The sequence below is a fragment of the Schistocerca americana genome, chromosome X (assembly GCF_021461395.2).
Source record: "Schistocerca americana isolate TAMUIC-IGC-003095 chromosome X, iqSchAmer2.1, whole genome shotgun sequence".
Lineage (NCBI taxonomy): Eukaryota > Metazoa > Arthropoda > Insecta > Orthoptera > Acrididae > Schistocerca > Schistocerca americana.
Window position 1 is genome coordinate 804749188 of NC_060130.1, and position 23309 is coordinate 804772496.

At 37.5% G+C, this 23309-nt stretch overlaps 1 protein-coding gene across 1 annotated transcript in view; it reads right to left on the reverse strand.

The window, feature by feature from the left end:
- Positions 1-23309, reverse strand: part of LOC124556687 (collagen alpha-1(XI) chain-like) — a 560578-nt gene that overhangs the window by 31100 nt on the left and 506169 nt on the right. The window contains exons 25-27 of the mRNA XM_047130656.1: positions 18236-18459; positions 17247-17443; positions 2449-2633 (exon numbers count right to left, since the gene is read on the reverse strand). Coding sequence (XP_046986612.1) covers positions 2449-2633; positions 17247-17443; positions 18236-18459 — 606 coding nt within the window. The remainder of the gene's footprint in view (positions 1-2448; positions 2634-17246; positions 17444-18235; positions 18460-23309) is intronic.

Here is a 23309-nt window from a genome sequence, read left to right on the forward strand (position 1 = left end):
GAGAACTGTTGCATTTGCATAGAGTTGCCAGTGCTAACAGACAAGCAATACTTTATGAAATAACCACAGGAATCAATGTGGGATGATGAACATATCCATTAGGACAGTGTTAATGAGCTATAGCAGCAGATGACCAAGACAAGCGACTTTGCTAACAGTGTGACATCGCTTGCAGTGCCTCTCCAGGGCTCGCAACCATATCAGTTGGACCCTAGATGATCGGTAAACCGTGGGCCAGTCAGGTGAGTCCTGATTTCAGTTGGTAAGAGATGACAGTAGGGTGCAGCCATTCATGGACTTCATGTGCCCAAACAATAATGAAATTTTTATGGATGACAGTGCACCATGTCACCAGGTCACAATTGCTTGCAATTGGTTTGAAGAACATTCTGGACAATTTGAGCAAATGATCTGGCCACTCAGATCACTTGACATGAATGCCATAGAACACCTATGAGACATAATCAAGAAGTCAGTTCATACACAAAATCCCACACCAGCAACACTTTTGCAATTATGGACAACTATAGAGGCAGCAAGACTCAGTATTTCTGCGGGGGACTTGTTGTTGAGTCCATGCCACATTGAGTTGGTGCACTATGTCAGGCAAAAGGAGGTCTGATATGATAGTTGGAGGTATCCCATGACTTTTGTCACCTCAGTGTATATTATTGTTTAATATTTGCCCAAAGAAGTAAAAGTTTAGATATCTAGATTTTTGAAGCATTTTGCACATTTTTCAAAAGTTGATCATCTTAAAATTACCCTAACTTCTGACTGGCATTTGTTCTTTACTAATACATACTGTTTACTGTTGTGTAGGCATGATTGTATTCATTCACCTGATTGCCCTCAAATGCCATAGTTTTCCAGCTTTTGTATCAGTATTTCATGGACAGATTACTGAATACTATATTCTACTGGATTGACAGTAGCCAATTCTGTGGATTTACCCTTTTTGGAACCATACTGTGATGGTACAAGGATGTTGTGTTTGTCCAGACGAACAACTAATCTATTATAACTCATAAGTATTTCCAGTTTTCTTAGAAACCCGATATCAATGAAACTGGATTGTACTTGTGTAGGGTCCTTCTTATCCCTTCTCTTGTGTTCTGGTACAATCCTGATTAACTTTAGTTTTTCTGGAAAAATTCCATCTCTGAAAGAGCTGGTTGCTATGCCCAACAATGATGTAATTACTTATTCATTCATGTAATTCATTATTTCGTCACCATCAGCTGATTTATTTGGTACATAACAAATACAATATGTAATTTAATATTTTTAATGAAAATGGTATCAATTGATACTCATTTCATACAGCAAACCAGGCCGTATTCTGACCATTCATGTACTGTGAGAAATAAAGATAGTTTATGCTTCTTGTTCATAAATTAAAGCTATATTCTCAGCTATCATAATATGTTGGATTGCAGATCTTCAACATATGGAAAGATAAATAAGTTCTGAACATGAATCGAGACCTACCAACGAAGAAGCTACATGATACTCTGATACAAAGATGTTACTACCCAGTGGAAGAGCTCATGAAAGACAAGCTGATACTTTAGTCAGGAAATCATTGAATATCAACTTTATTATATAAATATCACTGTTCACTCACAGGAGAACTATGAACTTTAGAATATTGCTCCATCTCATCAGCTATACTTTTTATAAGTGAACTATATAAGTAATTTTTAATGTAACAACAATAATTAATAAGTGTACATTATGATTTGAATAAATTGCTATACACTATTTCCTATAATTTGTTTTTGTAGTGCCGGCCGAAGTGGCCGTGCGGTTAAAGGCGCTGCAGTCTGGAACCGCAAGACCGCTACGGTCGCAGGTTCGAATCCTGCCTCGGGCATGGATGTTTGTGATGTCCTTAGGTTAGTTAGGTTTAACTAGTTCTAAGTTCTAGGGGACTAATGACCTCAGCAGTTGAGTCCCATAGTGCTCAGAGCCATTTGAACCATTTTTTTGTTTTTGTAGTATCATGAAGAATCGTGTTTTTGTGTTAATTTTAAGTCCATTTAATCCTGAAATTCTACAGAATTACAGTTTAAGGTTAAAAGGCAAAAATTCATGCTAAATTTTGAAACTGTTCTATTCACAGAATTAACTCAGTTAAGGATAATAGAGCTTCTGTTCTAACTGCATGAGAGAACCAAAAGTGCTCAATAAAACAACAATGTCATCTGTGATTGTCATAGAAACCTTGAGAATGAGGAATATTGGAAGGATGTACAACTTAATAAGTCAACTCTCTCAACTTATGTACTTGTGGATCAGCAATATGCATACAGCTTATAAAGTATTTCTTTTTCTTATATTGTACTTCTAGCTATGTAAAATGTGCCACTTTGTCCGGAAATAATAATGAAAATAAAAAAACTCTTATGAAGATGAAGAGATTGTGTAGATTTTGGCAGTCCTTACCCGGAATCCTCCTCGAAGATTGGAATACCACTCATTTTTATCACTTTCCTTCCTCCACTGGATATTTGGCATCTGACGAGAATGTATGTCAGGAAAAACACAGGTTTCCCCACTGCCAGTCATATTGCAGTACACATATATGGCATCATCGGGCATTCCTAAATTGGGATCAATCCAGTACCATCCTAGAAAAAACAGCATTATTTTGTTATTACACTATGAGAGACTGATAATCAACAAAAAGAAGTACATACAGCAAGGTTAATGGCTTATTCTTCCATTCTGTAAAACAGTATTCTATTTCTCATATTTCCTGATGCTTGAGATTAATATTATAATGTCTGGTAAAGCAACAAAACTAAATCAGAAAAACTTCCTGCAAAGGACATACACTTACAATTTCCACCTCTCTTTTTATGGATTTAAAGAAAATTCTGTTAAATGAGTTAAAATGTATTTAAGTTATGAAAAGTTGAATGTTGAAATGAACGTTACAAAGTCTAGGAACTTTACTGGACACACAGGTGATTTTCAAAGTCTGGTTGAGTCTTATATGTTATTCATGCCTTACAATAAAATGAGATCATCTACTTGCAATTGATCGTTGCTAGCATGAATGTATGTTGAGAGAATTAGGGGCACTATTAAACCTCCTTGGGACACAATTGGAGTTACTTTCATTTCCGTAGAACGTTTATCATCTAATAAAACATACCAGGTTCCAAGATGAGGAGCCATGATGGCATTTGAAAAAGATTACTAGGGTGACTGATCCATAGGATATTGGATGGAAGGTGTGCATACTTTCATTGACTTTACATATTACCAGAGCTTCATAAGATTTTCTGATAGAGCTTTCATGAGGATCTGACAGTGAAAATTATTGCACACTTTATGGATATGACACACAAGCTGCCTTAAAGTTTTCTAAATCAATTTCCATGCTAGAATGTAGCAGGGATGTAACAGTCTTTGTTTTCACAACATTAAATTACTGGTACAATGAAACAAATGTGAATCATTGTCATTTGTTATTACTATACATGGTACCTACTTATATGTATATATACTGCAGTTTTTGATGCATTTGATCTTTGTTCAATGCTATTCTACATTTGTTTCATTTCAATCAAGGAATCAAAATTCATTTCTTAAGTGAGTTGTTAATGACTAACATTTCTACCAGATATATATTTTCTTATTTCTTGATGACCTTTTCACTTTTAATGACAATTGTTCCTGTAATAGTATAATTGCTGTTAAACCCTCACTTTTCATTGGAATCAAAACTTTAACTTGTAGTAGTAGTAGTAGTAATAATAATAATAATAATAATAATAATAATAATAATTGTTCCGGTGTAATGACAAGTGCCAGCACGACAATGAAGAATGGAAGAGCAGAGAGCAAACAAATTTTTTTGGATGCAGAGTCCTTACAGCAATACACCACAACTCTAACTTCAGCCTTCACTGGGCATAATTATCCCAACAGCATAGTTCAAAAGCAGATTTCATGGGCCATCACACCCAATCCTGGCACTGCTGATCCCTCCAAAAAACAACTTCGAAGCACACCACTTGTCACCCAACATTATCCTGGTCTTGAATGTATTAATCAGCTACTTTGACAAGGCCATGACTTCCTAAAATCATTCGCTGAAATGAGATCCATTCTGTCTGAGATTTTGCCCACCACACTTAGAATAGCTTTCTGTCACCCTTCCAATCTCCACAATATCCTTGTCAGACCCTATGCTCCTTCTGCACCCATCTGCCTACCCTATGGCTACTACGCCTGTGACTGGCCCTGCTGCAAGACTTGCCCTATGTACCCTCCTACCACCACCTATTCCATCCCTGTAACTGCAGAACATATCCTATCAGAGGGAGAGCCATCTGTGAAACAACACATGTCCTATACCTGCTGTTATGTAAATACTGTTCAGCCTTTTACATTGGCATGACTACCACCCAGTTATCAGTCAAGATGAATGGATATAGGCAGAGGGTGTATACAGGCAACACACAATACCCTGTTGCAGAGCATGCTGTACAACATGATAGCCATGACCTTGGTGCCTCTTACACAATACGCGCATCTGGATTCTTCCCACAGGCACTAGTTTCTCAGAACTCCGCAGATGGGAACTAGCACTACACCATGCCCTTGGTTCTTACCACTCACTTGGCATTCATTTACGTTTATTCCTTCCATCTCAGCAGTTCTTCGCAATAACTACTCCTTTTTTCACTCCATTTTAGTTTTCTACATCTTTCATTTTCTGACAAGTCTATTTTTCGCCGTCCCCCCTCCCACCACTATTACATGCAATGCACTTACCTCTTCACTCTTATTAACTTGTGCATGATGTTTTAGTAGTAATCCCTGTCTTGCATATTACCCTGTCATCCAGCTTTAAGCTCTCAGGTTTTCAAATCTCATCCAGTGCAGTCTCCAGCAATCAGTCTTTCCTTCTCATCCCATCTGGTTAGTCTCCCTCGACCCAGGGCTCTCAGTGACTTTTCCAAACTGTACCCCTTTCCTTAAACCTCTCCAGTACTTTCCTTCACAACTCTTACTTCTTCTTCAACTCTTCTGCCAAAAGAAGAAGCCACTGGCTCCGAAAGCTTGTAAAAGTTAAATCCTTTTGTGTGTGTGTGTGTTCCCCTAACACCGCTTGGTGAGTATATTTTTTATTTATCCATTTCCATTATATAAGCAGTATAAATGGATATTTACAATGTCTAATTGCATATTGTAGAAAAGTGTGGTCTGGAGCAGTAGCAATTCAAACAAATTTTCAAGAGGGCAAATGTCTAGTATTAGGGATATATCACTCTCTAAGCTGTAGGATAAAAGTTTTTCTAACAAAACTTGAAGTACTACTTGACAAAGTCATTAAAAATTCTTGTACTTAACAGTAGTTGGTGACCCAAATATAAATACATTGAAACAGAGCAGCTGTGCACAATATTTTTCAGGTGTTATAAACACTCTGCCTGACAAAAAAATGTGAAACAATCAAAAAAGGGAGTAGGAAATGAAAAGAAACTCCATGGGTTGAGACAGTATGTGGTGTCATTTTATTGATTACAAAATCAAGTCAAATCTACAAAGAACTTGACAAAATGAGCCCTCTTATTAGTATGATGTTGCACTCCTTGTGGCCTAAATACAAAGTGTGTCACACAGCCACTACTGTTTCCTTTCCTGATAGAATCTGGCCCACAAATTATGTAACTGGTTCTCGATATCCTGGATACTTGCAATGGGATGGAGGTGATGCCCAAGCTGGTCTCAAACATGTTCTATCGGAAACAGATTTGGGGTTCTTGCTAGCCACAGGAGTACCTCAACATTGATCTGACAGTTCACACAGACATGAGCCACATGTGGATGGGTATTACCTTATTGAAAAATGGTGGACGACTATTACCCTGTTGAAAAATGACACCACAATACTGTCACATGAGAGGAAACACATGAGGGTGTATGATGTCTTTGATGAACCACTGTGTCGTCAGAGGTCTCTTAGTCACCACCTGTCATGACCTGAAGTCATACCTGATGGCTTTGCACAACATTTATTAAAAAGTTGATTGTTATGTTAATGATGTTGTCCCATACAAATGTGATCTTGTCAAATATTCCGGAGAGATTTGATCTGCCTGACTGGTCGTGTGTGAACTGAGAAATCTGATCTACAAATAAAAAATTAAAACATTTCTGCTCCAAGTTAAAAAATGTGAGACTGCTGTACCTTAACAGTTATCAAAGAAGCAGCTTCACTGTACTTGGACTACATCTTAATCGTCTGGGTAAGAATACTCTAGCAACTGACATCAACAGAGCTATTGAGGAAACAAAAAGCGATAATTCAAATCTGCTACCTTGTACCTCAGATGTCATACACACGAAAGACAGAAGTGATAATTATATATGCCTGCAGAGCAAGCAAACAGAAATAATTCCTCACTGCAGTGTCAAGACTGTTGATTTTTTAGGATAAAAAAGTCCCCCAGTGTTCCCAATTTAGAAACTATCAATTTGTGTGATAATGTTAACCTTGAGAAGGATATATCCTCTCATGATTGTACTAATGTATCATTTTTACATTATAATGTTGAGGGCTTGGGTAACAAAATCGATGTATTTGAGGCCTTAGTTACAGATCTAGCTCCACATGTAATCATGGTTACAGAGCATCAAAAAGCTAACCATAATATTCAGTATTATAAGTTACAGGAGTATAATCTTACATCATTTTTTTGTAGAACAGAACATAAAGGAGGGGGTGTTGCTACTTACGTAAGGAAATGTATCCTAATAAGTTCTGTAGAAGAAGTATCATGGGTTAAGGATTATTGTATCGAGAAAGACTTTGAAGCAGTGATAATTAAGTTAATGATTGTATCCGTCCCACTTATTGTGGTAGGTATATATTGAGCCCCTTCTGGTAATCTCGAGGTTTTCCTGGAAGCACTGGATAGTGTATTGGGGAAGCTAAGCAAGGGTGGCAATACAGTAAATATTATAATGTTAGGAGACTTTAATATAAACACACTAAGCAACAGCCAGGAATGCAAAGGTTTACAAGACTGCATATGATCCTATGATATTAAAGATCTACTTGGTCATGTGCCCACTAGAATAACTGAGTCAAGCAGCAGTTCCATAGATCATGTAATGACCAATTATGAAAATGTTGTGTCGGCACAGACTGTAAACGGGCACATATTTGATCATCTAGGACAATTATTAGTGATTGGTTGTCTTAATAAACTGAAACATGTAATATGAAATATGAGAATAGAAGATTATTTTCTGAATACAACACCACCTTGCTAAAGAAAACTTTGGGTCAAGAATCTTGGGAATCAGTTTATAGAGAAAGGGGAGTTGACAGCAAATGGGAAGTATTTGTAAAAATTTTAACTAGACATATTGATATTACTATCCCAGCAAAGAACATCAATGTAAATAAAAATAAACCTCCAGTAGTCAAACGTGTAAAACTGGATGAAAAAATGAAAAGACTCAAAGAAGGAATGGAGTATATGTATAAGCTACACAGAGAAACCAGTCTTGATTCATTTAAAAAGGATTATAAAAAATATAAATAAGAGTATTGCAAGGAAGTAAGGAGAAGGAAAGTAGAACATATTAGTAAACAGATCCGAAATTCTGATTGTGTCTCAAAGTCGTGCTGGGAAGTAGTTAATGATATGAGGAACGCTGATTCAAAAACTAAAATTAATAATATAGAGTTAAGTATACATAATGATAATTTTTCTGATCCTTATATAGTTAGCAATATATTTAATGATTATTTTATAGATGCTATTGAAAATGATACTTGCATGAAACAGGAGAGGCAGTTTAAATATGATAAGGAAAGGGAATGGGACTCTTGTATGCTACCTACAGTAACCATCAAGGATGTAACAGAGGTAATTGACAACCTAAAAAATAAAAGATCAGCTGGATGGGATGAATTCTCTCCTTTTCTACTGAAAAAATGCAAGGGTGAGTTAGCCAGACCATTAGTCCATCTAATAAATTGTGTACTTGAAGAAGGTGTGTTTCCGAAGAACCTGAAACTTGCTATAGTTAAACCTTTATATAAAAAAGGGGAAAGAAAACAACCACAGAACTACAGACCAGTTGCCTTAACCTCAGTGTTTGGTAAATTAATTGAAAAAATAATGCTACAAATCCTAATTGAGCACTATAATATGAATAACTTAATAGGAGATTTCCAACACTGCTTTAGAAGTGGTCGGAGCACCATGTCTGCAGCAGTACAGTTTGTACACTGTCTGATGGAGAAAATAAATGAGGGTTACGAAATGGCAGGAGTGTTTTTAGATCTTTCCAAAGTGTTTGACAGAGTTCATCATGGCGCTCTTTTAAGTAAACTTGCTTATAACGGTGTCAGTGGGAAACTGTTGCTTTTAATAGAATATTACCTTAAAGATAGACAACAATGCACATAAGTTATATATGACAATGGAGAGGTAATTGCAAAAAGAAGATCAAAGATAAGGAATATAAATTTTGGTGTGCGACAAGGCTCTATCTTGGGTCCCTTCTTGTTTATTTGCTACGTGAAAGATTTCCCAAAAGTATTAGACACCAGTCATCGTATTACTATGTATGCTGATGACACCTCTGGGGTTTGCTGGGCACGTAGTAATGATGACCTAAATTCAGTGGTACAGAATTTTGTTGAAAAAGCCCAAACACATTTTGAAAAAGAAAACCTGAGGGTCAATATTAACAAAACTAATTTAATTTATTTTAAGACAAGTAGTTCAAATAAAAATACTGTTCTAAATGAGGACATTCAGGAAAATACCTGTTCAGAATGTAAATTTCTGGGGATATATATAGATGACAGACTTTCGTGGAATCAGCAAATAGATCATGTCTGTGGTAAAATAACATCTAGTCTGTATTTACTAAGGAGATTAGTTCAATATTTAGATACTGAAGCAATAAAAACAGCGTATTTTGGGTTGGTGTATCCCCATCTATCTTATGGAATTGTATTGTGGGGTGGGTGTAGCCAATACAATATAAAAAGGGTATTTGTACTGCAGAAAAGAGGAATAAGAACTATGGCAAAAGTAAGAGCCAGAACTTCATGCAAAAACCTGTTTATTAAGTTTAATATTATGACTATCTATGCAGTATATATGTTTCAATCAATATTATTAGTGAAAAAAGACAAAAAAGTGACAAACAGGAATATGGAAATCCATGATTACAATACAAGACAAAAATTAGACTTTCATATGGTGAGCAGATGATTGAATCTAACAACAAATACCCCATTCATTAAGGGAGCAATATTTTATAATTCTATGCCAAACAACCTGAAACAGCTTTCTGGTAGAATTTTTAAAAACGAGTTAAAAAAATGGCTTGTATTGAAGTGCCCATACAGTATGGTGCTGACATGATTTGACCTCAGGAATGCTTTGTTAAATATACTTAAATGACATTTTACTTAGTAGCATGTAATCTATTTATATTGTGTATCAATAATCTAAATGTAATTATTATAACATTGCCCATAGCCACCACACTTGCCAACAATGCTCATCTGGGTTAGTGCAGACACATGACTGACAGCTGAATACAATGCAGCACCATTACTCAGCTGTCTAAGCTTTCTGGTTGTGGCACAACTCCAAACACAGCCATTTGCATTGTGGTGTTAATGGCAGCCTATGTGTGGAATGGTAGTTCCCTAGTCCAGCTGCTGCTAATCCCTGATCAATGGTACAGGATGACATAGCGTGTTGTAGGGAGTCTATTATTGTTCATAGATGGCAGGCACAGATGTGAAGAGGTTATGATGTGCTTGGTGCACAATACAGTGGTCACACGTGGCTGACTGGAACCTGACAATGTGTGGGCCCGCCTTCATGTTCCCATGCTGTCCAACACTGGGTCACTGTCATATCTGAATGCTCCACAAATCTAGATGTTCCATGATTAAATCAGCTGGTCAAATGGAGACCCACAATGTTGCCACTTTCAAAGTCTGTCAGATACTAATAACACCATCCCACTTGAATATGCAGCATCTTATGCCACACAACGTCTGGTGACAACACTAAATACACATTGTACATTCCTAGATTTTCGGAAGGCATTAGACATGGAGCCCCACTACAGACTGTTGACGAACATACACGCAAAATGCACTAGGTTTGTAGATATGTGAGTGGCTCAAAGATTTCTTAAGTAATACAACCCAATAAGTTGTCCTTGATGGCAACTGTTCATCAGAGACAAGGGTATCATCATCAGTAGCCTAGGGAAGTGTGATAGTACCACTCTTATTCTTTATAAAAATAAATTATCTGATGGACAGGTTGAACAGCAACCTGCAGCTGTTTGCTGATGATGATGTGGTGTACAGGGATGTGCTGTCATTGCGTGACTGTAGGAGGATGCAAGATGACTTAGACAAAATTTTTATTAGTGTGATGAATGTCAGTTTTCTTTAAATACAGAAAAATGTAAGTTAATGCAGATGAGTAGAAAAACAATCCCATACTGTTCAGATACAAAATTGGTAGTGCACTGCTTGACACAGTGACATTGATTAAATATCTATTTGTAGCATTGCTGCAAAGCGATAAGAAATGCAATGAGCATGTAAGGATGGTAGTAGGGAAAGCAAATGGTCGACTTCAATTTATTTGGAGAATTTTGGGAAAGTGTGGTTCATCTGTAACAGAGGATGTAGATAGAATGCTAGTGCAACACATTCTCAAGTACTGTTAGAGTGTTTGGGATCTGTACCACATCTGATTAAGGGAAAACATTGAAGCAATTCAGAGGTGGGCTGCTAGGTTTGTTACTGGTAGGTTCGAGTAACATGTAAGCATTATGGAGATGCCTTGGGAACACAAATGGGAATCCATGGAGGGAAGACTATGTTCTTTTGATGGAACATTATCAAGAAAATTTAAAGAATCAGCATTTGAAGCTGACTGCAATACAGTTCTACTGCCACCAACATGCACTTGCATAAGGACCACAAAGATAAGGTAGAGAAATTAGGGCTCATATAGGGGCATACAGACGGTCATTTTTCCCTCATTCTATTAGCCAGTGGAATGTGAAAGCAAATTACTAGTAGCGGTACAAGTTACCTTCTGCCATGCACCATATGGCGGCTTGTGAAGTATGTATGTAGATGCAGATGTAACATGAGCAATCCTAGTGCAGTCTGGTTGGTGTTCCATTCATCACAGAGAACTGCAACACTAATAATTTACATACTCAACAATGGTACATGTATGTAAGAAGTAACAATGAGATCTGACCATGTCTTCCGGGTGCTCCAATTTTTTTTTTTTTTTGTCAAGCAGTGTATGCGTAACATGAATCTGGATATAAAGAGCCCAACAAAGAGCTCAATGGTACATGTATGTAAGAAGTAACAATGAGATCTGACCATGTCTTCCGGGTGCTCCAATTTTTTTTTTTTTTTTTTTTTTTTTTTTTTTTTGTCAAGCAGTGTATGCGTAACATGAATCTGGATATAAAGAGCCCAACAAAGAGCTCAGGAATATCATACACAACAACAGATCATGTTTTTACATACTTACCTTTACATAAACTGAAAGTACATATAACTATCACAGTCATTTCAGATCAGCATGGTCAGTTAACTGAGCTACAGGACAAGAAAAGTGAAACTGAGAATGTAATTGTAGAGTTAGGACTGACAAATGCTGGAAATCTCAATATATTGGAAGTGTTACTCAGATAAGATGACTGGAAGGCTGTCTATGACAATAAGATGAAAAGAAGCTGGGAAACTTTCTCTGCAACCTTAATTCACCATAGAGAAATAGCTTGTCCAAAGTTCAGAAGAAAGATAAATGTATGACACAGTTAGAAATGGACCATCACAGAGAGATTGAAGAGACTGAAGAGATTGATGGAAGAGACAGAAAAGTTTTGTATGAAAATTATTAGAAGTATAATAGCCAATCAGACTGTGAAGTGTACAGATGTAGCAAGAAACAATACAGCAGGATTATTAGGCATACAGAATCCAAATATTATGTATTATGATAATCAAAACAGAACCTCTTCGAACACTTCCAAGACATGGAACTCTGGTCACATGTAAACACAGGGATGAGTCAAACAGGACAGGAACTTGGAATAGGGAAATAAGTGAATGATCCATGTAAAGTGTGTTCCACTTTAAATAATTATATGTGAACATAGTTCAGAAACTAATGACATAAAATCAAGCATTGGCTAAAATGAGAAAAGGTTAACCAAAAATGAAGGATGCCTGTTCTTCTTTCTAACAGAGGAAAGAAAAGTTAAAAATATAATTAGATCACTGAAAAATAAAATGACAGAGGGTACGGACGGAATATCTACAATAGTAATCAAATACTGATCACAGTATCTAGAAATTCCTCTAACATCCTGATAAATTCTTTAATAGAGAAAAATCTGTTCCCAACGAGCTGCAAAAAGAATAAAAGGTGATGACAAGGGGGAAAGTATAGATTTATAATGATTACACCCACCTCATCAAAAATAAGAGTTGGAGGAGGAGATAGTGTTTAATGTCTCATTGACAACAGGTCGTTAGAGATAGAATACAAGCTCAGATTAGAGGAGAATGAGGAAGGAAATCAGCCATGCCCTTTCAAAGGAACCATCCTGGCATTTGCCTGAGGCGATCTAAGGAAATCACAGGAAACCTAAATAAGGATGGCCGAACATGGGTTTGAACTTTCATCCTCCCAAATGCGGGTCCAATGTGCTAACGACTGCACCCAGTGGAGTGCAGGGTTGGGTGGGAACCTCATCAAAAGTGAAAATATCGCAATTAATCATAGAATGGATCTAGGAAAGGGAAGTCCACCTAAAACATTAGTTGTGAGCTTTGTGATATACACAAACAAAGAATTAGAAGAATGGGTGAAAGTTTGTAATGTATTTCTGGGCCCCTCAAGAGCCTTTGACTGTATATGCCATACTACCAGCTTAGATAAATGACCTAGATATGCTATCAGAGGGAATGCAGCCAGCCTAATAAAATAATTTGTAGAAAACAGAGAACAAAGTGTAGAATTAAGATGCAGGATGAACAATATGGGGTAAACTTTTTTTTCTGATTTTGAAGTGCTAAAGTATGTGGTAGCATAAGGATCGATACTCAGCCAACTATTGTTTGTACAGTATATGAATGATATGTCAGCATCAGTAAAAGAAAATACAATAATGTATGCAAATGATACAACACCCATTGTAACTAGCATTTAATAAATGATTTATAAATAAGAATTATCATGGACAGAGACAGGGCAGATTAATATTTAAGGAATACAAAATACTTTTAAATTAAAAAAAAAAAAGATCTACACGAAAATACTGCCAAAGAGAACAACAAATGAAGAGAGACCAAATATAAAACTTAAGGTTGTGTATATAATATAAGTTAAGAATAACAATTTCCTAGGATTGACAATAGATTGAGTTATGACTTGGGAAAATCATATTCAAAAGATCTGTTAAAAATAAACAGCAATGTACTTTTAACAAGGAAAATGCCCCATTCAGTTGATGTAGATACACTATTAACAATGTACTATATAGCAATTCATCCACATCTGTCATGTTGTTGTTGTTGTTGTTGTTGTTCTTGTTGTTGTTGTTATCGTGGTCTTCAGTGCGAAGACTGGTTTGATGCAGCTCTTGATGCTACTCTATCCCATGCAACCTTATTGATGTCAGAATAACTACTGAAATCTACAACCTTTCCACCTGTTTACTGTATTCATCTCTTGGTCTCCCAAATACTGTATAATAATACAGAATAGGGAAGCAAACATGTATATAAACAGACTGCTAAAGCTGAAAACAAGACAGTTAGATGTATTGGAATATTATCACCAATACAGCCATGCAAAGTCATATTAAAGAATATAAAATTTATAACAGTCCCCTCTATGAATGTGTATGAAAAATTAATGTTTCTCTAAGTAAATTGTGTTCCTACGCTAAATAGAGAACTGCACAATTTCATCACAAGAGTCAAAGATGTATATCACATCAACAATACCCAAAAAACTGGCTGATAAAGATCCTGATAAAGCTAGGTGCTTATAATACAACAGATTACCATGAAGTTTAAAAAAATGTAAAAGTGCAACTGATCCTCAAAACAAAACTAAGAAGGTACTTCAAAACATGTTTGTACTGAGTTAAGAAATATTTTAAGGCTAGTACCAAAGAACTTGGAAGAAACTATGGCAATAAAGTAGTATCCTGAGAAATATGCTACATTCACTGTGCCAGTGAGATGCACACATTCCATTTTTCGTATTTAATTGCATTCCAAGCATTGAAATTGAAATTGGGTCACTAATCTAGTAAATTACATTAATATTAAGGTTTTGTTTTCTATGTTTATTATCTGCACATCATATGTGCACTGAAGCACCAAACAAACTGGTATAGGCATGCATATTCAAATAGAGAGATATGTAAACAAGCAGAATATAGTTTTGTTGTCAGCAATGCCTATATAAGGCAAAAAGTGTCTGGTGCAGCCGTCAGATCAGTTACTGCTGCTGCAATGACAGGTTATCAAGATTTAAGCGAGTTTGAATGTGATGTTACAGTCAGCACATGAGCGATGGGACACAGCAAGTCTGAGGTAGTGGTGAAGTGGGAATTTTACCATATGACCACTTGACTAGTGTACCATGAATATCAGAAATCCGGTAAAATGTCAAATCTCCGACACTGCTGTGGATGGAAAAAGATCCTGCAAGAACGGGACCAACAACCACTGAAGAGAATTGTTCAATGAGACAGAAGTGCAGCCCTTCTGCAAAATGCTGCAGATTTCAGTGTTGGGCCATCAACAAGTGTTAGTGTGAAAACCGTTCAATGAAACATCATTGATATGGGCTTCCAGAGCCAAAGGCCCACTAATGTACCCTTGATGACAGCATGACACAAGGCTTTACACCTCGCCTGGGCCTGTCAACTCTGACATTGGACAGTTGATGACTGAATACATGTTGCCTGGCTGGACAAGTCACATTTCTAATTGTATCAAGTGGATGGACATGTACAGGTATGGAGACAACCTCATGAATCCATGGACCCTGCGTGTCAGCAGGGGATTATTCAAACTGGTGGAGGCTCTGTAATTGTGTGGGGCATGTGCAGTTGGAGTGATATGCGAGCCCTGATACATCTAGGTATGACTCTGACAGGTGATAGATACGTAAGCATCCTGTCTGACCACCTGCATCCATTCATGGCTATTGTGCATTCTGACAGACTTGGGAAATTCTAGCAGGACAATGTGACACACCACACATCCAGAATTGCAACAGAGTGGTTCCAGGAACACTCTTCTGAGTTTAAACACATCCGCTAGCTACCAAACTCTGCACACATGAACTTTATTGAGCGTATCTGGGATGCCTTGCAACATGATGTTCAGAAGAGATCTCCACCCCCTCATACTCTTACAGATTTATGGACAGCCTTCAGGATTCATGGTATCTGTTCCCTCCAGCACTGCTTCAGACATTAGTTGAGTCCATGAGATGTCATGTTGTGGTACTTCTGCATGCTCATGGGGGCCCTACACGATATTAGGCAGGTGTACCAGTTTCTTTGGCTCTTCAGTGTACATCCGTATGTATAAATTAAATGATTTCTGAGGTTTGTTTTATATCCAATTCTATTATACATTATTATTTAAAAACTTGTAAAATATAAGCAAAGTTATTGTGCATTACTGTTATGTTTGCAGAAATCTAAAAATATTTTAAATGCTCAAATTTCAATTTACCCAAGACCTTTAAATATACACTGGCATAGCTAATATTGCTCTGAACAGCAATCAAAGGGTGAATGAAAAAACAAATAAATAAATAAAGTGTAGACTGTGTTACATGTTTTTGGGATACCGGTTGCCTTTTCCTCACAATTTCCTTTTTTGTTTCTTAACTGCTCTACCCATTAGCTCTATTTCCACCTGCATCTATACTTTGCAAACGACCATGAACTGCATGGCAGAGCACAAATCCCATAGTACCAATTATTAGGGCTTCCTCACATTCCATTCATGTAGGGATTGTGGGAAGAAAGATTGCTTAAATGCCTCTGTGCATGCAGTAATTAGTCTATTCTTGTATTTGAGACCCCTATGAGAGTGATACACGGGGATTGTAATACATTCCTAGTTTCATAACTTAAAGCTGGTTCTAGAAACTTGCTAAGAAGGTTTTCATGGAATAGTTGGTGTCAGTCTTCAGGTGTCTGCCAGTTCAGTTCTTCAGCATCTTTGTGACACTCTCCTGTCCGTCAACAAATCTGTGGCCATTAACGCAGCCATTCTTTCCATCCATTCAATATCTCCTGTAAGTCTAATTTGTTATGAGTGTTGCACACTTGAGCAAAATTCTAGGATGGGACACACAAGTATTTTGTATGCAGTCTCCTTTGTAGACTGGCCTTACCTATAACATAGCCTATGTGATTGTTCCATTTCATATCCCTGCAAACTGTCACACTCGTGTATTTTTATCAGTTGACCAATTCTGACTGTGACTCATTTATATTGTGGTCATAGGATACTAAGTTTTTTTCATTTTACGAAGTCCACAGTTTTGCATTTCTAATCACTCAAAGCAAGTTGCCAGTCTTTGCACCACTTTGAAATCTTATGAAGGTCTTACTGAATATCTGCATTGATTCTTTCAGACAGTACTTCATTATAAATAACTGCATTGTCTGCAGAAAGCTGAGATTACTATTAATATTGTCTGCAAGGTACTTAATATACAGCATGAACAGCAAGGGTTCCAACACACTTCCTTGGGGTACACCCAAAATTACTTCTACATATGCCAATGACTCTCCATCCACAATAACTTGCTGTGTGTTCCCGGCCAAAAATGTCCTCAGTCTAGTCATAAATTTTGGCTCACATCACATACAGTCATACAATTGGGGTGATTGGCTTCTCTCTGAGCACATTATTAGATTTTTCGGAGCTTTGATTAAGATATATTTTTCGTCTAAGAACTGGGACTAACATAAGCTACAATTTTTCCAAATGCAGCCCTTTTATTTATCTTTAATATTATTTGTGGGTACCAGTTCTAACAGTCTTCTGCTTTATTATTTTGTTTATCATAGCAAAAAATGTTGACTAGATCCTACTTTTGCAGCATATCTGAAGCGACTGTGAGAATGACGTTGATACTACTTACCATCCTTAAACTGAGGATGCCCATAGAAGAGATCCTTGCAAGTTCGTACTGGGTTTTCACGTGTACCAACAGGCTTTCTTATGCGATCCAGGTCTTGTCTCATTGTATATATTGAGCTATACATGTCCAAGAATTTCCCGCCTAGGTCTTCCTTTGGCTCAGCAGTCATTTCTTCCAAAACCATGTCTTCTAAATCCCTAAAAAATATTTGAGAGTACCAGTATAGCTAATGATAAATTGACATGAAAAGATATCTTGAGATCATGAATTGAACTGATCAGGTAACAACATGTTATAAAAAGTTGAAATTCCTGCCATTTTATGCTCTTTCTAGTGCAATGTATTTATTAATTATCTGTTGATTAATGAAGCAAATGAAAAATATTGACAACATTTTATTGTTTGATTAAGAAGAGTAGTGTGTCAAAGTAGCCTACAAATTATTACAATGTATCATGGCATGAGTGATAAATAGTGTCTCAGGCTATGTAATACATGAAATGCAGTCAATGTATTTACAAGGATAGAGGGAATGGAGGAGGATAAGAGTTTACAACATCACTGACTGTTGGAGAAGAGTGAGATAAGCTAGCAGCTGTGATCTGTTTAAGGAACTATACCAGCATTCACCTCTATTCATTCTGGGAAACCATAGGTAACATAAACCAGAATTTCTGTATAGGGATTTGAACCCCACACCTTACAGATGTTTCTCCCAAAACTGAACCAATGTCACACCTCACTCAGTTTCTTGTCAATTGTCATCACTCACGTAGCAACAATCTGTGTGTCACAAAAACTGACATAGGGGACCAGCACTTATATGTGAAAACAGGAGTGACTCTTATGCTCTGGATGCTTTAATCAACCACTTCACTTTATCATGACTTCATGTTCATTTTGTTACATTAGTACATACATAATTAGCATGTGATCTTAATAAAAAAAATCCTTTACACTGATGCAAGTAAATGATATTGATGACATACTTAAGTGCTCTCTTTTCCCTGCCAGCTTCTCGGTGGAACAGTAGCTCTGGAGGTAAGAGTGGCAGTTCCCCTGGAGGCCCTGGGGGCCCCGGGGGTCCTGCTGGACCTGGCTCTCCCTTCATTCCTGCTACTCCTTCAGATCCTTTTGGACCTGGAGGGCCTTCCATTCCTGGCAGTCCTTGAGGTCCATCACTCCCTTTCTGACCAGCAGGACCTGAGGGACCCTGAAAGAAAGATAATGAAATGGTATTATATGCAAAATAACTAGAAGAAAAACAGGCATATAAAATGCTTATTAAACTGGTACACATTTGTTATGCTTTTTTGATGCTCTTTATAGAATTAACATGTTTCAACTAGCATCAAAAGGAGTACAGGTTACAGAAAGATTTAAAACAATATGTATCAATACAGACCTGCTTTATGCACAACACAGCATACTTTCAACAACAATAGACAGAGCTTGTGCAAGAGCAAAGATCGAGGAATAAACTTGTTAGTTAATGTGAATGTATGCTTTCCCGGCATATACAGCTGGTGAAGAGTTCTCGGGCTTCCAGCCGGGTGGCGATGTCTTCAAACTGCGACGTTTCGACGAGTGACATACTCATCATCTTCTGGCGAAGTGTTTCCTGTTGCATTCTTTCTGCAGCAGCTTGAAGCTACAGAGCATCTCCTCCCCGTAGAGGTGCCGTAAATGTGAATGTATGCTTTCCCGGCGTATACAGCTGGCGAAGAGTTCTCGGGGTTCCAGCCGGGTGGCGATGTCTTCAAACTGCGACGTTTCGATGAGTGACATACTCATCATCTTTGCCAGAAGATGATGAGTATGTCACTCGTCAAAACGTCGCAGTTTGAAGACATCGCCACCCGGCTGGAAGCCCGAGAACTCTTTGCCAACTTGTTAGTTACTTCCTTAGTTAGTTATATTCATTTTCTTCCTATCATAATTGTGAGCTCTGTCTGTGATGTAGAACGAGTCAGTTATCCAACTGCAGTAGGCTACACTGTCTCAGTGAAAAATATGGCTACATGCTGACCATTTACATGATTTTTTTCATTTTTTGATTGGTTAATAAGTACATAAGCATGCTATTTCATTTGAGAGGATAGAGCTTTTCATAACTAACACACAAAAATCAGTTGCTAATAAACAGCAACAAAAATTTTACTGTAATTCTTCTCCTAAAACTGTGAATTACAGACACCATAAAAGTTTTACATTTGCAGCATGCCAAGCAAGAAATACAAACATTCATGAGTTACACACTTTATTGGCTTTGCAAAGATGTATGTCATTTGAGATTCACTTGATAAAAAGAATGTACAATTTACAATTTACAATCTATGTAGAAACATGCATCAATATGCTTTGAGATTTTCTTAAACTCAGTTGCTGCCCAACCACAGTCAGTTTGCTTTATCCACTCCAGGAATGTGTACAATTTTCAGTGGTGCATTTATCCTGAATAAACATGCCAGCCATAGAGTTACTTAACAGCTTAACTTAGACCTAAAAACACAATTTTAGCAAATAATGACACATAGTTGTGTCATTTATGACTACTTCACTGCTGTACATATACAAAGACATGTGCTTGGCTCACTGCAACAATTTGCATCAATAAATGCCTACAGTTCACCTGAAAGTTCAGCAGCTAGATACATAAGTTGAAGTGAGAATGTACCTTTGAAACATGCTGAAGTATGCTCAACCACTGACCAGTGGCTACTGTCTAGGTTTCCCAGAATTTGTGACACACAGTTTACAGCGAAACAAATGTGTGAGTGTTACACGACTGTCTATAGACCAGTGGTTCCCAACAGGTGGCCCGCAGACCCCCAGGGGTCCACAAGCTTTGCCAGAGGGGTCCACAAGATGCTATTAGAATAAAAAATATATTTCATAGGATAACAGATTTTTTGTTTTGGCTGCTTCCTGCATGGGCAGAGCTTTAGCGAACACTAACTTCTGTGTCTAGCATCTTCCTAGAGCCAACTGACACTAGCACACTCTAGTGCAAAACTAGAATTAGATAGAGGCAAATAGTTCTGCTGTATGCTCTTAGACTGTGCACGCTGCCTCTCTGCAGCTGATTTTTCAATAATGAATATGTCAATGTTTTTTCTAAGTACCAGAAATAGAAAACGTATAAAAAGACTCTTAATTAGGCATTCTTAGGTACTTGATACTGTGATATGACAAGGTACCAATCATGTTCGATGAGGGGGTCCTCGAGAAAATTTTGTTGGGAACCTCGGATATGGACCAAGCATCCCACTGCTTTTCCTTGGAGAGATGGAGTTACTAATTCTTCCACCCATACATGCGCCTCAGATGGTGTTGAGACAGTATTTGCTTCTGCTGTATGAATCAAGGAATCCATGTAAGCCTTTTGACTGACAAAAACCAAACCTTGCTCATTATGTTCGCTTAGTAAATAAATTAAAAAAAATTCAACAATTGCATCACTTATCTTCTACAACTACATCTACAGTTTCATACATACTCTACAAACCAAGGGGCAAGGGGTACCTTGTACAGCTACTGTTCATTTCCTTTCCTGTTTCATTTACAACAACTGTCTCTATGCTTCTGTTTGCACATTAATTTCTCTTATCTTATCATCATGGTCTTTATGCAAAATGTACATTGGGGACAGCAGAATGGTTCTGCAGTTAGCTTCCAATGCCAGATATCTAAACTTTCTCAACAGCAGTCTGTGAAAAGATTGTCATCTTCCCTCCAAGGATTATTACTCGAGTTCATGAAGCATCTCCATGTGTTGATCGAACTTACCAGTAAAAAATCCAGCAGTGCACTTCTGAACTGCTTTGATGTCTTCCTTTAATCCAACCTGGTGGGGATCCTAAACACTCAAGCATTACTCAAGAAGGCATTTGCACTAGTGTTCTACACACTGTCTCCTTTACAGAGTCTTCCAATAAACTGAAATCAATCATTTACCTACCCTGCTACTGTCTTTACATGCTTACTCCATTTCAAATTGCATTACACTGTTGTTGCACCTAGATATTTAAATGATGTGGCTGCTCAAGCAGTGCACCACCAATGCTGTATTCCAATATTACAGAATTGTTTTTCTTACTCATCTGCTTTAAATTACGATTATCTGCATTTAGAGCTAGCTGCCATTCATCACACCAACTAAAACTTTTGTCACATCATCTTGTATCCTTTTACAGTCTCTCAATGATAATACTTTACAACATACACAGCATCATCCACAAAGAGCCATACATTGCTGCTCATCCTGTCTGTCAGATCATTTATGTACTGGGAGAATAAGAGCAGACCTATCACACTTCCCTTGGGCACTCCTGATGATACCCTCATCTCACACACTTGCCACTGGTGTCTTCAAGCCACTCACATGCCTGGGAACATATTCTGTAAGCTCATACCTTCATTAACAGTCTGTAGCGGTGCACCATGTCAATGCTTTAAAGAAATATATAAATATAGAATCTGTGCATCGCCCTTCATCTATAGTTTGCAGGATATCGTGTGAAAAGAAAGGCAAGCTGAATTTTCCATGAGCAATGGTTTCTGAATCCATGGTGATTTGTAGACAGAAGCTCTTCCATCTCAAGGAAATTTATATTTTTGAATTGAGAATATATTTAAGAATTCTGCAGCAAAATATCATTAATGTTGTTGTTGTCGTTGTTGTTGTTGTTGTTGTTGTCTTCAGTCCTGAGACTGGTTTGATGCAGCTCTCCATGCTACTCTATCCTGTGCAAGCTTTTTCATCTTCCAGTACCTACTGCAACCTACATCCGTCTGAATTTGTTTAGTGTACTCATCTCTTGGTCTCCCTCTACGATTTTTACCCTCCGCACTGCCCTCCAATACTAAATTGGTGATCCCTTGATGCCTCAGAATATGCCCTAACAACCGATCCCTTCTTCTAGTCAAGTTGTGCCACAAATTTCTCTTCTCTCCAATTCTATTCAATATCTCCTCATTAGTTATGTGATATACCCATCTAATCTTCATCATTCTTCTGTAGCACCACATTTTGAAAGCTTCTGTCCTCTTCTTGTCTAAACTATTTATCGTCATGTTTCACTTCCATACATGGCTACACTCCATACAAATACTTTCGGAAATGACTTCCTGACACTTAAATCTATACTCGATGTTAACAAATTTCTCTTCTTCAGAAATGCTTTCCTTGCCATTGCCAGTCTACATTTTATACCCTCTCTACTTCGACCATCATCAGTTATTTTGCTACCCAAATAGCAAAACTCATTTACTACTTTAAGTGTCTCATTTCCTAATCTAATTCCCTCAGCATCACCCGATTTAATTTGAGTACTATTTTCTAAGATAAGTCGTAGGGTCAGTATTGCCTCAAGTGTTCCAACATTTCTGCGAAATCCAAACTGATCTTCACCGAGGTCAGCTTCTACCAGTTTTTCCATTCGCCTGTAATGAATTCGCATTAGTATTTTGCAGCTGTGACTTATTAAACTGATAGTTCAGTAATTTTCACATCTGTCAACACCTGCTTTCTTTGGGATTGGAATTATTATATTCTTCTTGAAGTCTGAGGGTATTTCGCCTGTCTCATACATCTTGCTCACCAGATGGTAGAGTTTTGTCATGACTGGCTCTCCCAAGGCCGTCAGTAGTTCCAATGGAATGTTGTCTACTCCCGTGGCCTTGTTTCGACTCAGGTCTTCCACTGCTCTGTCAAACTCTTCACGCAGTATCATATCTCCCATTTCATCTTCATCTTCTTCCTCTTCCATTTCCATAATATTGTCCTCAAGTACATCGCCCTTGTATAGACCCTCTATATACTCCTTCCACCTTTGTGCTTTCCCTTCTTTGCTTAGAACTGGGTTTCCATCTGAGCTCTTGATATTCATACAAGTGGTTCTCTTTTCTCAAAAGTTCTCTTTAATTTTCCTGTAGGCAGTATCTATCTTACCACTAGTGAGATAAGCCTCTACATCCTTACATTTGTCCTCTAGCCATCCCTGCTTAGCCATTTTGCACTTCCTGTCGATCTCATTTTTGAGACGTTTGTATTCCCTTTTG